Source organism: Pimephales promelas, chromosome 7 (genome assembly GCF_988280905.1).
Source record: "Pimephales promelas chromosome 7, fPimPro1.hap1.1, whole genome shotgun sequence".
NCBI classification, from domain to species: Eukaryota; Metazoa; Chordata; class Actinopteri; order Cypriniformes; family Leuciscidae; genus Pimephales; species Pimephales promelas.
In genome coordinates this window covers 34,896,567-34,910,986 of record NC_142775.1, presented here as the reverse complement: position 1 = coordinate 34,910,986, position 14,420 = coordinate 34,896,567, and the positions used below count along the sequence as shown (strand labels likewise).

Sequence of the window (14,420 nt, the reverse complement as noted above, 5' to 3'; positions counted from 1 at the left end):
TCTTGTTTTCGGCCATTTATGTCATATATAATGCAAAAAAAAAAAAAAAAAAAAAAAAATCAGTATTTTCACATAAACATTATAAAACATGATACAGTGATTTGGTAGCATATGTTTAGCATGTTCTGAGATTCTGAGAATGGCTGTGTTCAGAAAAGCATACTACTCTTACAGTTTCTGTAGTATCTTATAAAGTAGGCCTATGTATACAGAGCACAGTATTCTGAAATGATCTACATCTGCCAAATGAGCAGTATACACTGAATAATGTATGCAATGTGCTTAATTTGACCTGTTCATTTCCAGTGTCATGAATAGAATGCAATATTAGCTTCCAAATAACACGTTTTTACACAAAACTAGATTGTAAATGCAAAATAGAGCATATTACTGTTTTAAATGTTGATTGTTACAAAATGCATTCTGTTTCACTATTTTAAACAGTACATGCTGCACAGTGTTCAGTGAATTAGTATTCCATTCCGAACACCGCCAATGTATGTAACATTTATTTAGACGCTGTACTAAAATACTGTATGGATTTAAAGGGACACAGTTCTGTTCATTTAGAGAGCATGATTGAAGGGACATCAATGTGGTTTGTTAAAATGAAATATCGCCCCCTTGAGGACATGTACCTCTACTTTTAGGTAAAAATTGGCTCACGATTTCATAGGCGGCATGTTCTACTAAAATTTTACAGTTGCAAATACTATATACGTGTCATGCTACAATAATAAAAAAAAAAGCTCTTTATGGATTGTTCTGGAAATCGGAGGGGATAACATTCATAAGTCTACAGAGACACATAATGCCAGAATGAAGTACTTAAAATATTCCAGTCATTCTGACCTTAATGTGCCGCAAAGAGCTGGTAAGCATGACCGCATCGAGAATAAAATACGGAAACTAATTGTGGTGCAAAGGGTAACTGCGTAATCTTTAATAAATAACGACACAGTCTACAAAAAAATAAATGTAAAAAATAAAATAACTTTTGAACAAACCTTATTGACAAACAGGAAAAAGCCCGGGAAGCAAATAGGTTGCGTTTCAGGGACTTGCTAAAATCCAAGGGACGATAGAGGTCTGTCTCCAGCAATAACACAGTCGCCATGACAACACTGCACACTACCGTCTCTAGGAGTCGCTCCGTGGACATTCCGTGCGTCCGTCTGCACAATTATCCCTCCGAGCCCGAGAGTATAATAGCATTACAATACAATGAGGACAATGCTGTGTGCATCATCCTGTTTCTGATTAAAAACATTCAGGCTCCGTACCGTTCGTGAGACGTCAGGCTGTTTTACCGTTCCAAGGCAGAGTTTCTGAACTGTGTTCCTCCGATGAACCGTCACCCGGTCCCTCCAAAGGGGACTGGGAACTCTGGTCCAGAGAGTCCTGGGACGAGTGAGTCGAGTCCGTGTTGTTAATTTCATTCAGGGACTTTGACTCCGAGTCGAGACTCCCTCTGGCTGGGCTGCTGCGGGACAGTGTGACTTGTGTGTTCCTCATGGACTCCTCTTCCAGGTCTGACATTCTCTCATGTTGCTTATTGGCCAACTCTGGGAAGAGAAAGGGAGTGAGATCAGATCTGGGATACCTTATTATCTCCGTGCGCTGAAGAGCTTTCTTATCATTTAAAGAGTAACTAAATACTTAACCAACTTTTTTTAGTTAATGATCTGTAAGAATGGATCTTTATTTAATACCAGTCATTGATTCGAGTAACTTTTTTGACGTTTGTTTATAAAGTGTTTTATTTCTACAATATATGGTGTAAAAACATCCTAGTGCTGCCCTCTTCAGGTTGAACGGTGGCTACTGCAGTTGGATGTTCCGCACTTCGTGACGTACAGAGGTTTCAGCTCACCACACGAGCTTCGCCCTTGGCAGTATAAAAACCATCTTGTGTCGTCAAAACCACTGTAGGGAGTCAGGAATTGGAATTGTGAGTATTGAAAACGACCAGGATAGAGTGTTTTAGCATCTATTTCGTCCCCTCTATCTCCGCTGGGAGATTTTCAAATATTGCCAGTGGGTGGATCTGACCAGAGGTTTAGTTACCCTTTAAAGACATTCAATTGAGTTTAACTTCCATTATTTATGTTATGTTATTTCTAACATAAAGTCAAACGTGAGTTACGTGACACTCAACAAATCAAGGGCTTCATTAGTTACACCAGGTGTGCTTGAGCTAGAACACATGAAATATCTAAACCTGTTTTGTTTTTTGTTTTTTTGCAGATTTGTGCTGTTGTGAGGGATTCTATTCAGGGGGTTGAATAATTCTGAAACTACAAAATTCATTAAAAGTAGCATTTTCTGTCGAATTTGGTGAAACCACTTGAAACATTTGTTGTTTTGAGCTATTTCAATGACTTTTGTTTGATTTGCCTGGTAAACCCTACATTATGGGGACAAAATGTACCCACAAAGATGACATTTTTTGACAAAAAAAGGTTCCCTTCATCTCAGTGGAAGATTTTGTGACTTTTGATACATTATCTATCTATAAAAAAAAAACACACACAAAAAAACTGGGCTTGATTCAGTTGTTCTGAAGGTATGTAAAAAAATGTTTACACTTCTGGTCTTCAGGGTTCCACATTGAAATTAATGGGAAATGCGAAAAAAACTAAATATATTTCCTTCATGTGTCCAAAAAAAAAAAAAAAAAAAAAAAATCAATAAAATCCGGCATAAATCTGAAATTTTTTACACAGAAATGAAGGCCTAGCACTAGAGCATAAATGCAATGTATCATAAAAAATATTATTTCATATGCAAGCTAATGGTGTAGTTGAGGAATTGTGTGGTATATGGATACAAAAGTACTTTATATCTCCAAAAACACAGCATTAATGAATAGTAAAAAAAAGAATATTATTTGTATGATTAAAAATGTATATTTTTTGTACAATTACTCAATCAATTGTTGGGGTCGTGTAGACCCCGAAGCCCAGAAGTGTAAACAGGAAACAAAGACCATTTGAAGGCTAAAGGAAGTTTTTTGAAAATGTGAAAATGCAGAAAGGTTTCTATGATGGATTGTGTTTAGGGGTAGGGTTAATGTAAGGGGATAGAATATACAGTTTGTACAGTATAAAATCAGTGTCTATGGAAAGTCCACATGAAATATATAAACACAACATTTGGTGTGTGCATGACATTTAAAAAAAGTTGAGGGTGAGTAAATAATGACAGAATTGTATTTTTTGGGTGAACTATCCCTTTGAGACAGTTCTTTACATTTACATTTACATTTAGTCATTTAGCAGACGCTTTTATCCAAAGCGACTTACATCTGAGGACTAAGTCATCGTGAAGAGGCGATAAAAACACAAGAAGTGGTCGAAATACAAAGTTCAAGTATAAACCATACAAGTAAGGATTTTTTTTAATATATATATATATTAAGTGCTCATGGAAGAGATGAGTTTTTAATTGTCTTTTGAATGCTGTCAGGGACCTTTAACATCCAACTTTTTTGGCATAAAGCACGTTTTTCAAAATTGGGTCAAGAACCCTTGAAGTCTCTATAGACCATTTCACAAGATGTAAACAACGATGGTCCAGAAGCACTTCCTGTTTCATTTGTAACTATTTTCTTTATTTCACATGTAAAGAAAACATCTTAAAGTTGTTTGTTTAACTTTTTGATTCAGTTTTAAATGTTCTGTTGGTTGTATTTTATCCCAGCTTTTATGTAGTGTTAAAAAACTGAAACAGGAAGTACTTCTGGACCAGTGTTGTTTACATCTTGTGAAATGGTCTATAGAACCCCATTGAACCTTTTATTCTAATAGTGAATGTTGACTGTATAGAAACACAAACAGATGAGTGCACACCTTGAACAGACAGCTCTTTCCAGCGCTCCTTGTTGTTCTGGATGATCTCAGAGAGCAGGTGTCGGACATGTTTCAGGTCGATGCCGCACAGAGAGTAGTCCGTAGTGGCTCCCTGCTCCTCGTTGGAACCCCGACCGCTGTGTCTCTGTACCGCCTCCACCACCGCGGCTGAGCCCCGACCCGTCAAACTGCACCACACAAGCAGATTACAGACAGATTATCATCAGTGAATCAAACACCTTTACCCTGATGAACATGTGACCATCACCTCACCTTGACCTGCGGACACCCCCAGATTTTACAGCTTCCTCTATGAGAGGACTAATAATCTTCTCTGTGGTGTCGACCAGAACAGAGAACGTGGGTTCGACGATAAAATCGATGAACCCTTTGAAGGAAAAACAATGTCGTTTGTTTAGAAGGCTTTGCCATTCATTTAACCAGCTAGAAACTCATTAGAAATAATGGGTTTGGATTCAATCAAGACACCTGTAGTTATTGTGTCATTAAATCAAACCACATTTATTTTATGAGCTCCATTAAATATTACATGTTATTGTCTCAGCAGCCTCTTGATGGCAGTAAAGAGCTGAACATGACTGGAATGAAGGCACGTCTGTATGGTTATGTTCATAACAGCATAGTTGCAGCATAGTTCATAAAAGCATTTCTACAGTATTAAAGTAGTGTTCATTAATGGCATCCAGTAACCATCTTGCAAAAAAAGATACTTAACATTTGTTTATCCATTTATTTTTATTGCTAACATAACAAGTCTCAATAAATATATTTAAATGGTAACACTTTCCAATAAGGTTCATTTATTAAATATTAGTTAATGTATTAACTAACATGAACTAACCGTGAGCAATAGATTTGTTACTGTTTTTGTTAATCTTTGTTAACGCTAGTTAATACAAATCAAGCTGTTCATTGTTTGTTCATGTTAGTTCACAGTGCATTAACTAATGTTGACAAGATTTTAATAAATGTCGAAATTAACATTAACAAAGATTAACAAATGCTGTAGAAGGTTTGTTCATTATTAGTTAATGTTAACTAATGTAGTTAACTAATGAACCTTATTGTAAAGTGTTACCATTTAAATATTTATAAAAATATATAAATCATAAATATATAAATAAAAATATATAAAATTTTATATATAAATATATATATATATATAATTATATATATAATTATATATATATCTTAAATCACGATTCCTTATATATAATTATATATAATTATATTATATATATCTTATATATAATATATAAAATATATAAAATAAAAATATATAAAATCTCTCTATTGTGCATATATATAGAAATATATTTATATTTCTATATATATATGCACAATAGAGAGATGAAAAGAATATATTATTAAATTTACAAAGAATAACTATTACTGTTTAAATTGATTTAGTTGTGGATTTAAAGAATGCAAAGGTTAAAGATCAGAAATTTTTTTTCTATAAAATTCTGATATTGCTTCTAGTTCATCAACCTTGAAAATAGAAGGTCAAGTTGAGTGCATTGCATTGTGGGATACAGTATGCAGTGTGCTTCTTTTGGAAAATGTATCAGATTGTCTGTGTATTCCATACACAAAATTGACCAAGCAAGCATACATATTACAGTATATACTGCAGAGATAATAGTGCTGTTTCACACTCAGAGGTCACATGTCAATGTGTGTGTAAGCTTTACCTATCTGAGACTGGGCAATCATGGTGGCTTTCCGGTCACATAGAGGAGAGAACGGCAGCCCTAGTTCTGCCTCCTTGTCACCCTGCAGAGACAATAATAAAGAATCAGAAAGAATTACTCATGGTTCAAAGCCTTGTGAACAGTCTAATAAAAGACTGTTTTAAAGCCAGACAGACAGAGACATCATGTTCTCATGATTTCTAAGCCAACAGGATTTTCCCTCAAAATTTGCTGGAAAGTTTTCACAAAGTAGGTGTATGTTTATAAGCTCTTCGAAGGATTCAAACTTTCTCCAACAGTTCACCCAGATAATGTGTGTGTCTATAGTAAGTATGTATCTCTGGGAGTTCTGCTTGTGTTATTGGATATAAAAATGACGTGTGTACCTGTCTGAAGAACTCCTCCATGAGGGCTTGTGTCCAGCGGTAGTGCAGCTTCCAGCCCTTAGCAGGGTGACTGATATCAGCCGCGTGCAGCATCAGGGACAGCACTTTAGCCTTGTCTATTCTGATAGACACACATTCATCACAGCTTCATCAGTCAGATACAAAAACAGAGAGTTTGGAAACAAATTATGAATCCGTAAATTACACACACATTCGCATATATTCGCAATCAAAGGAGTCAGGACATGGGAGGATTGTGTCTTAAAGCCCAGATATACTTCAAGCAAAATCAAAGAACAAACAGGTGTAACAAAATTTCGAACAAAATAAGAGCAAAACGAAGACATGGAAATCTTCGTCAGTTCATTTGACGTCTACGAGTGAGACCATGAACACACTGGAGAGTCGTTTCGAGTAAATGTTGTTGTAATTGTAATTGAAAGAGACACTGTTTTTTTTTCATGTTTAATACTGTAAAGCTGCTTGATTTTAAGCTATCTATTGTATAAAGTGGTTTATAAATGAACGTGACGCGACTTTACCACAGCACTGAATTCATACTTTGCAGTCACGTGACTACCATGGATACCTGGCGGGCAACAAACGTTGAAAAAATGGCGACAAACAGTGGCCAGCCAAGGGAATTGCAAATTTCCAATACTACTATCAATTAACTATTTTGATCATACTTCACTGAATGTTAAAATTAGATATCAAAAAAGATTAACATGCGTATAATCCTGTTAGCAATCTATTAGGCTGTAATGTAGTAAAGTAATAAGTGTACAATATTACAGCAGGTGGACAACCAGAATGCCACTTACCACCGCGGCAAAAATAAACCAGCCTTATTTCAAAGTTGTTCGCGAAATGACCACCAGGTGGCGCAAAGGGACATTTAGCGAAAGAAAAACGTAATTATGTAAAAGTACAACATACAAATCACACAACAAATATCTGGCATGTCGCTTACACCTCAAAACACCAACTTTTGTATATTAAAACTGGCGACGTACGCCCTGATAAGATCCTTGATTAGTTTACTGGGTTTCGTAGCTAGAGAACGAAGTTCTTGCCCGCCAGCCAGTACTTGTGACATCACGTGCAAAGCTGCGGAGCTTATGCAAACATCCACATCTCTATGATCAGATACTTTCGTAAGTACTGTTCTCTCACTGCTGTCATTATTGTTGCGTGTTTATTTTGTTATTGAAAGGAAAGCGCGCTGCACATATTTACAAATTCATCATATCAGCAGCGTCGGGATGTTCGCAAACAGTATACCACTGCTCATGTAGTATTTCCAACTTCTTTTTACCCCAAAGGGAAAAATGAACAAAAAAACAACAACAACAACAACAAAAAAAAAACTTTACAGTGAGTATATTGTGGCCTTTAATGACATCATCGTCCCCTCAGTCTGTCTCTCTGTTTCTCTACAATTTGCAATAAAGTAGAAGTCAATTTGAAAAAAAAAAAGAATATGTCAAAGGAATCATTTTAATAAAGTACTAATAAAAATGTATTTCATACCAATTACCATATGAAAATGTAATAAAATTTTAGATATTGTGAAATGGTCAAAACATGTGGCACTGAAGACTGCAGTCATGATGATGCTGAAAATTCAGCTTTGTCAGTACAGGAATAGATAACATTTTAAAATATATTACAATAGAAAATAAATATTTTAAATTAAAATATTATTTCACAATATTACTGATCATATTTGATCATATAAATGCAGCTTTGTTGAGAATTATAGACTTTATTGAACTGCACTTTTACTTTACGGTCTATTGGCTATATTAAGTAAATTTGTCTTTGGCACTTACAAAAAAAAAAGTCCACAATTGAAACAGACAGACAGATATAAACTAGGCAGACATAAAATGAGTTTAAAAATAAACTTTAAATGTGATATTTAAGGCGTCAAGAGTCTTAAAATAACTCTAGTTGAAATGTCCTCATAGATCTGAAATGCTTTTTGTCCCATGACTTAGGAAAACAGCTCCTGGAGTTCTAGTTAGTTTATTTCCAATAATTTGATGAGCCTGTGTTTAATGAGCTCGAGACAAAAAATCTCAATGATCTGTTTGAAGCTTGATGGACACAAAACAAAAGTTAATGAATAAGCTATAGTAAACTTTAGAAGTTGACACATTTATTTAATCAATGAATACTGTACGTCATAGCGCCCCGGTTGTAATGGGTGCTCCGCAAGAAGTATGACACTCGTTCATTAACACCCTCGTGTTCACAAGCGCTCAGAGAGAACAGCACGGGCGTCACTCACCCCTCCGGCTGCTGCAGTGTGTTCCTCATGGTCTTGATCTGCTGGAAATGGCAGGACATATCTGTGCTCATGACCATCTCGATCACCAGCGTCCGCAGCTCCCTGTGGGAAGCACAAACACAGCGGTTCATCAGAACTCAAAGCACATCCTCCATCCGCAGAATGGGACGTCCGAGGACAGCGTTACCCATTGAGTGTCGAACCCCAGCGTACCTCCAGTCATCTTTTGAGAGGTTGACCAGGATGTTCATCTCATCCTCTTGCATGAGCCTGTAGGCTGCGCTCACATGGTGGTTTTCCAGAACCGAGCGATCGTTGTACAGGATGGCCACTTCTGATCTGTGCAGAAGCAAAGGAAGAGGCCAATTAAAAAATGTCCTACACAAGAAATGGTTCTATTTAGAACCAGAAATGGTTCCATCCCCTGCTTCAAATATGGATCTATACAGAACCATTTTTTTGATAAAAGGTTCTATTGGCCAAGTACGGAACCCCAGGGTTCTATAGACCCCTTTTGCGCCGACGTCACAGTTACGTCACGGCGCTAGCTGGAGGCAAAACAAGTGAAAACTGCAGACGGCCAATGCAAAACAGCAAAGATTCGGCTACATAATAATGAGCTTAAATAATTGTTACTATTATTAAATGTCATCTTGTTGTGTTGTTTGGTGTAAGAATTGATGAAAAATGAATATGCTGTATCTGGAACTTTTATTTCTAGAAAATATTCACATCATTAAAATCGCACTGTAATGTCACTCTTTACATTGTCGTGGTCTCGGCGCTGGCTTGGCAGAACTGCGGATCATACACACAAGTCTTGTACAGGACCATATAGGCATCTAAAGATTTATATGCCTCAGTTTCTCTTTACGATCGTTTTCTCTATAAGGTAGGTGTAGAAGTCAGGCCACTCAACCGAGGTAACGTACGTTAATCCTGTCAGATCGTCCATGAGTGAGCGTGTAGGCGGCTACAGGTCGGCCAATCTGGTTCCGTCCGTTAAAAATAACTTTTGGAAATAACAATCGCGGTCCTGGACACTGAGTAACCTTACACATTAAGATAATATCGGATTTTCTCCAGTCATTGTTAAAAAACAAGCTAACAATCCTTGCTAACTAGCGTTAGTGAAGTGGCCAGATGGATCTTTTTGCCTCCACCTAAGCTCCGCCCACAAAAAGAGCGTCACCATGTTTACCAACTGTAAAAGGGTCTATATAGAACCCAGAGGAACCCTTTTTTAAGCGTGTATAGAACCTTTAGGGGTTCCAAATACGTAGCGCTGATAGAACCTTTTAGTGTGTATAGTATATGTTCCAATTACTTTGACACCTTTATGCCATTGCAGTAACTTTTTAAAAGGTTAGTACACCAAAAATCCCTTCATGATTTATTCACCTTCATGTCATTTCCAAGTCTGTACGACTTTCTTTCTTTCTTTCTTTCGTGGAACACAAAAGATGTTCTACAATATTTGAAAGCTTATTGTCACCAGGGGCTGTCAAGCTTCAAAAGACAAAAAAAAAAAAAATCCACCATAAAAATAGCTTGAAAATAGATATGACTCATGCAGTACCTTTCAAGTCCTTTGAAGTTTTGTGTGGTGATAAGAACGACATTTAAATGTTATTTTTCACTGAAAAAATTGCTTCGTTTTTCAAAACAGTCATGTGACACACTAGAACCAATTGCATTGCATCGTTGGCATGGCAGGTCTAAAGGGGCAACTTTTCAATTTAGCACAAGATCTTGGTTGCACTTGTACATATTCAATTAGGTTTTTATTCATAAGTTTGGTAACGAGACTAATGGTGAAATGGCACGATTTGCACATGAGCTTGCAATTTTAGTGTTGGTCGGTTTGGGTCACTATGTAGGCTACTTTCATTTTTTGGAGCTCGGACATTTTCAGATTTCCTCCTTTTGTGTCCCATGTAAAAAAGAAAGAGGAGGAAAAATGGATTTATATAAAAGATGAAAAAAAAAAACCATTTTTTTTTAAGTAAACCATATGTGCTGATGCTTTAAACAAGAAAAAGAAAATGTATGCTTGAAGAACCTGTATTGTAACAATACAGTTACAAAAAAATTGTAAAAAAAATATTATTATTTTTTATGTTTTTGAAAAAGAAATCTCTTATGCTCACCAAATAGGCATTTATTTGATCAAAAATACTGTAAAAAATATAGTATTTATTTCTGTGATGCAAAGCTGAATTTTCAGCATCATTCCTCAAGTCTTCAGTGTCACATGATCCTTTAGGAACCTTTCTAATATGCTGATTACGTGATTAAGAAACATTTATTATTATCATCAATGTTTTAAACCGTTGTGCTTCTTCAGTATCAGAGTTTTTGTGGAAGCTGTGATCAATTTTCGGTAACGCTTCCTTTTACAGTACAGTACTTACAGTGTACTTACCTAGAAAGTACTGGCTAATATAAGGTAAGTACATGGAACAGGGGTAGGTTCAAGGTTAGTACTAGTTGTTACCCAGTAATTGTAGTTACTAAAATAAGTACATAGTATTTACATGGGTAACTGGACTCGTAACCCAATTTTCTTTCAGGACTGTTTGATGAATAGAATGCTTAAAAGAGCAGCATTTAGTTGAAATTTTAAATCTTTTGCAGCATCATAAATGTCTTTACCGATACTGACTTTAAAAACAAAAAGGTTTTGCAAGTGAAAGCAAGCGTTTTTGTGATGGAGCTCATTGACTTGATATTTTCTCATATTTTTCCACCTTATGGTCTCCGTACCCCAAGAACCCTATATAGTCAAAAAAAAAAAAAAAAAAAAAAGTTTCTCAATAAAAATAGGGGTTATTTTTCTGAACCCAAAGTCCTGAAGAACTATATCTTACTGTAAGTTCCTGCCAGTCTGCATCCAACTTTTCGCCTTTCCACACAAATATATTTCGGAGAAAATCCCTTTTATTCAGTGACTGACAGACAGTACTCAGGAGATTTACTTTTCATTCACTTGAGGAGTAAATCAGAAGTGAACTACAAGACAAGGTGGAACATCAGCTGTAATCAGAGACATTAAGAGTAATGGCTCCATTTCCCCCTTAACACAAGCCTTGTCTCCCACAATTCACTGATGATGGAGCGCTCCTCCAAAATCTCTGTATACTGCAGATCTATCCTTGCCATCGGTGCTAGTGCTGTGATGTACTTCTTCGAAGAATGATGTCTGCTATGGGCCGTCATGCAAAATGACGCCTGCTGTAAAAAGATCTCAAGGATCCTTGGGCATGTATCGTGAATAAGATGTGCGGCCTGACGTGAACCAACACAGAGCAACAATAACATGAACGTAGATTCTGACGCAGATTCTGCCACTGAAGATTAATTGAAAACGTGATAAATTCCACTCTCAGCCCCACGATATAGCCCACCACAAGGAAGATAGACTGTGTCACACCAGTGGATTCTCTCTCTCTATTATAAATAAACACACACTCTCACACACACCTACGCAGGCAGCATTCTAATGCATCACAGATGCATTCAATTCGTTCCAAATGGTAGGTAGGACCATTATGTTTCTGAGATTCTGAGATAGTATCGCTCAGTCTTCACAGAGAAGGCAATTCCATAATGCATTGTGATAAGCTTGCATTGGTACAAATATCCATCACCCAATTGGTGGGTAAAGCTCAATAAATGCTATTTATAAATATTAATGATACATACAATTATTATAAATAAATGTGAAATGAGAGTATTTTTATAAATATAAATATATAAATCAATGTATATATTAAATATTAATTATATAAGTATTGATTAATAATGGGAAAATGTTTACATAGATTAAAAAAAAAACCTAAATAAAAATTACTTTATAATAAAATATAAAATCAACAATAATTCTTTATGTACTGAGAAATAAACCGTTTAGGTACTAAATATAACTATCAACATTTGAATTGAATCTGCACTAGGTCAGGGTTATTGTTGTAAACTAAAAACATTAATAACATTTCTATTAAGTGTTAACTGAAATTAAGCTAAAATACAATAAAATATACATATTTATTAAAAAAAAACTAAACGAAAATTGGAAAACTGTAAATAAAAACTGTAAAAATGAACTAAAACTGAACTTAAAAATAAAAGAACATGTTCTGATTCAAAATATGAATAAAATTATAATAAAACTAAGATAGCGCTGCTCTAGATCATAAGGCTTGATGTGATGGTGTGTTTCAAAGCTAGTTTTCATAACACTTACCTTCATACGAAAACACAGAGCATCATTACGGCAGCTTATTTCAATTTTGCACAATTTACGTATTGAGATTATTGGTTGCTTTTAATTGGAGGTCATCACACACCTGGTCTGGATGTGGAAGTTATTGGTCGTTCCAGTGTGTTCAAAGTCGTGGATAGCAGCAGCAAACACCATGGCCAATATTTCCAGTTCAGTGAGCCAGTGCTGTGGGAGAGCAGACCAGTCAGCCATTACCCAAATCATCATCATTACCATCATTCAACATCATTTAAACGCATTTCAACAGCTGCGCCTATTAACCTGCAAGTTAAGACCTCAAGCGTTCATTTCGTGTTGACTACAAACAGATGTCCTATTTGTTTTGTCAGTGCGAGACATGCACACAAAACCCACTGAGTGAGCGCCCTCACCATAATGCCGGTGTGGAGCATCAGATAGTGTGCCGTCTGCGTGACATCAGCAGCGTGGATCAGATTGTGGTAGGGGTTTCTGTGCTTGCTGTAGCCCATTTCCAGAGCTTCCACGAATGACACCAAGGAGGACACTGGTATCTACAGAGAAGAACAGTCCCAGTTACACAAGTAGAGCGCTTGTTGTGCATTTCAACAGTTTGTGTGTTCAACAGTTTGGTGTCAGTAAAAGTGTTTTTGAAAGAAATTAAGGATGCACTTTATTTTTACAGTACGTGCACTTTTAATGTTCTAACAGTGTGCTTAAGAAAGTACTGGCTAATATGAGGTCACAACAGGGGTTAAGGTTAGGTAGATTCAGGGTTAGTAGTCATTAGCGTCATAACTACAAGTATGTGTGTAAATGCGAAACAGGACTGTAAAATAAATTGCTACCAAAAATAATATTATTTAGTGAGAACATATTAAATTGATAATAGATAGACATTTATAACATTGCAGAGGAAATGTTTAAATGTTGCTTTGCAACTGTTCTAGTTGAAGTAATATACTACAACTGAAAAATAAAATAAATGAAAGATAAAGATAAATATTTCATATTTAACTAATATGATTTACAAAAGCAAACTTTTTTTTTTTCGATAATTCATTAATTCCTAATTCAATATATGAATGAATAGTATAATAGTTTGGAATGAACATTTTTTAAAAGTATTTTATGGGCACCAAGACCAAGCATTTATTTGATTAAAAATACAGTAAAAAAATGTTGGGAAACATTACAACAATTAAAAAATATCTGTTTTTTATTTGAATATATTATAAAATGTCATTTACTCCTGTGATGGCAAAACTGATTTAAAATAAATTAATAAATAAATAAATAATTGTGGAAACCCTGATTCACTGTCCAATTTAAAGGTATGGCTGAGTTGAGATGTTTAAAATTAATACTTTTATTCCACAAAATGCATTAAACTGATTCAATTGATAGTAACAATATTTATAATATAACAAAGTGTGGTTCTTTTGAGCTTTTTTTTGTAGAAATATCAGTTTCCATAAAACATTTTAGCACAAATGTTTTCAAAATTGATAATAATTATAATATCCTATAATTATATTTAATAATTGAGCACTAATAATAATTGAGCACTAAATCAGCATAACAGGGTGATTTCTGAAGGATCATGTGACACTGAAGACTGGAATAATGATGCTGAAAATTCAGCTTTGCATCACAGGAATAAATTACATTTTACAAAATATTAAAACAAAAAATAGTGTTTTAAAATATAATAATTTTTCACAATATTAGTTTTTACTCTATTTTAGATCAAATAAATTCAAAGATAAATAAAAGATACTTCTTTAAAAAACATATAAACCCACTGTGTTAAAGAAAAGAAAAGAAAAACTGGGTTTATTTTTAGATTCCCAACCCGAATAGAGACAGAGAAAGGGCCTTCAAGCTGCAGTCTGAGGCTTTAAATGTCCTGCACAGCAGATTAATGGA

At 35.2% G+C, this 14,420-nt stretch overlaps 1 protein-coding gene across 5 annotated transcripts in view; it reads right to left on the bottom strand.

Annotated features, from left to right (window-relative positions):
- The window catches only part of pde1a (phosphodiesterase 1A, calmodulin-dependent), a 103,167-nt gene continuing 88,747 nt past the window's right edge, over nt 1–14,420 (bottom strand). For 3 of the 5 annotated variants that reach the window (XM_089133379.1, XM_089133380.1, XM_089133382.1), the window contains 9 exons: nt 12,905–13,045; nt 12,598–12,698; nt 8,462–8,587; nt 8,249–8,350; nt 5,953–6,097; nt 5,567–5,648; nt 4,125–4,239; nt 3,852–4,039; nt 1–1,565 (listed from right to left, as the gene is read on the bottom strand). In XM_089133379.1, the coding sequence (XP_088989505.1) occupies nt 1,297–1,565; nt 3,852–4,039; nt 4,125–4,239; nt 5,567–5,648; nt 5,953–6,097; nt 8,249–8,350; nt 8,462–8,587; nt 12,598–12,698; nt 12,905–13,045 (1,269 nt within the window). In that variant the 3' untranslated portion in view covers nt 1–1,296. The remainder of the gene's footprint in view (nt 1,566–3,851; nt 4,040–4,124; nt 4,240–5,566; nt 5,649–5,952; nt 6,098–8,248; nt 8,351–8,461; nt 8,588–12,597; nt 12,699–12,904; nt 13,046–14,420) is intronic. The other 2 variants (XM_039683491.2, XM_039683492.2) reach the window with 1 other exon arrangement.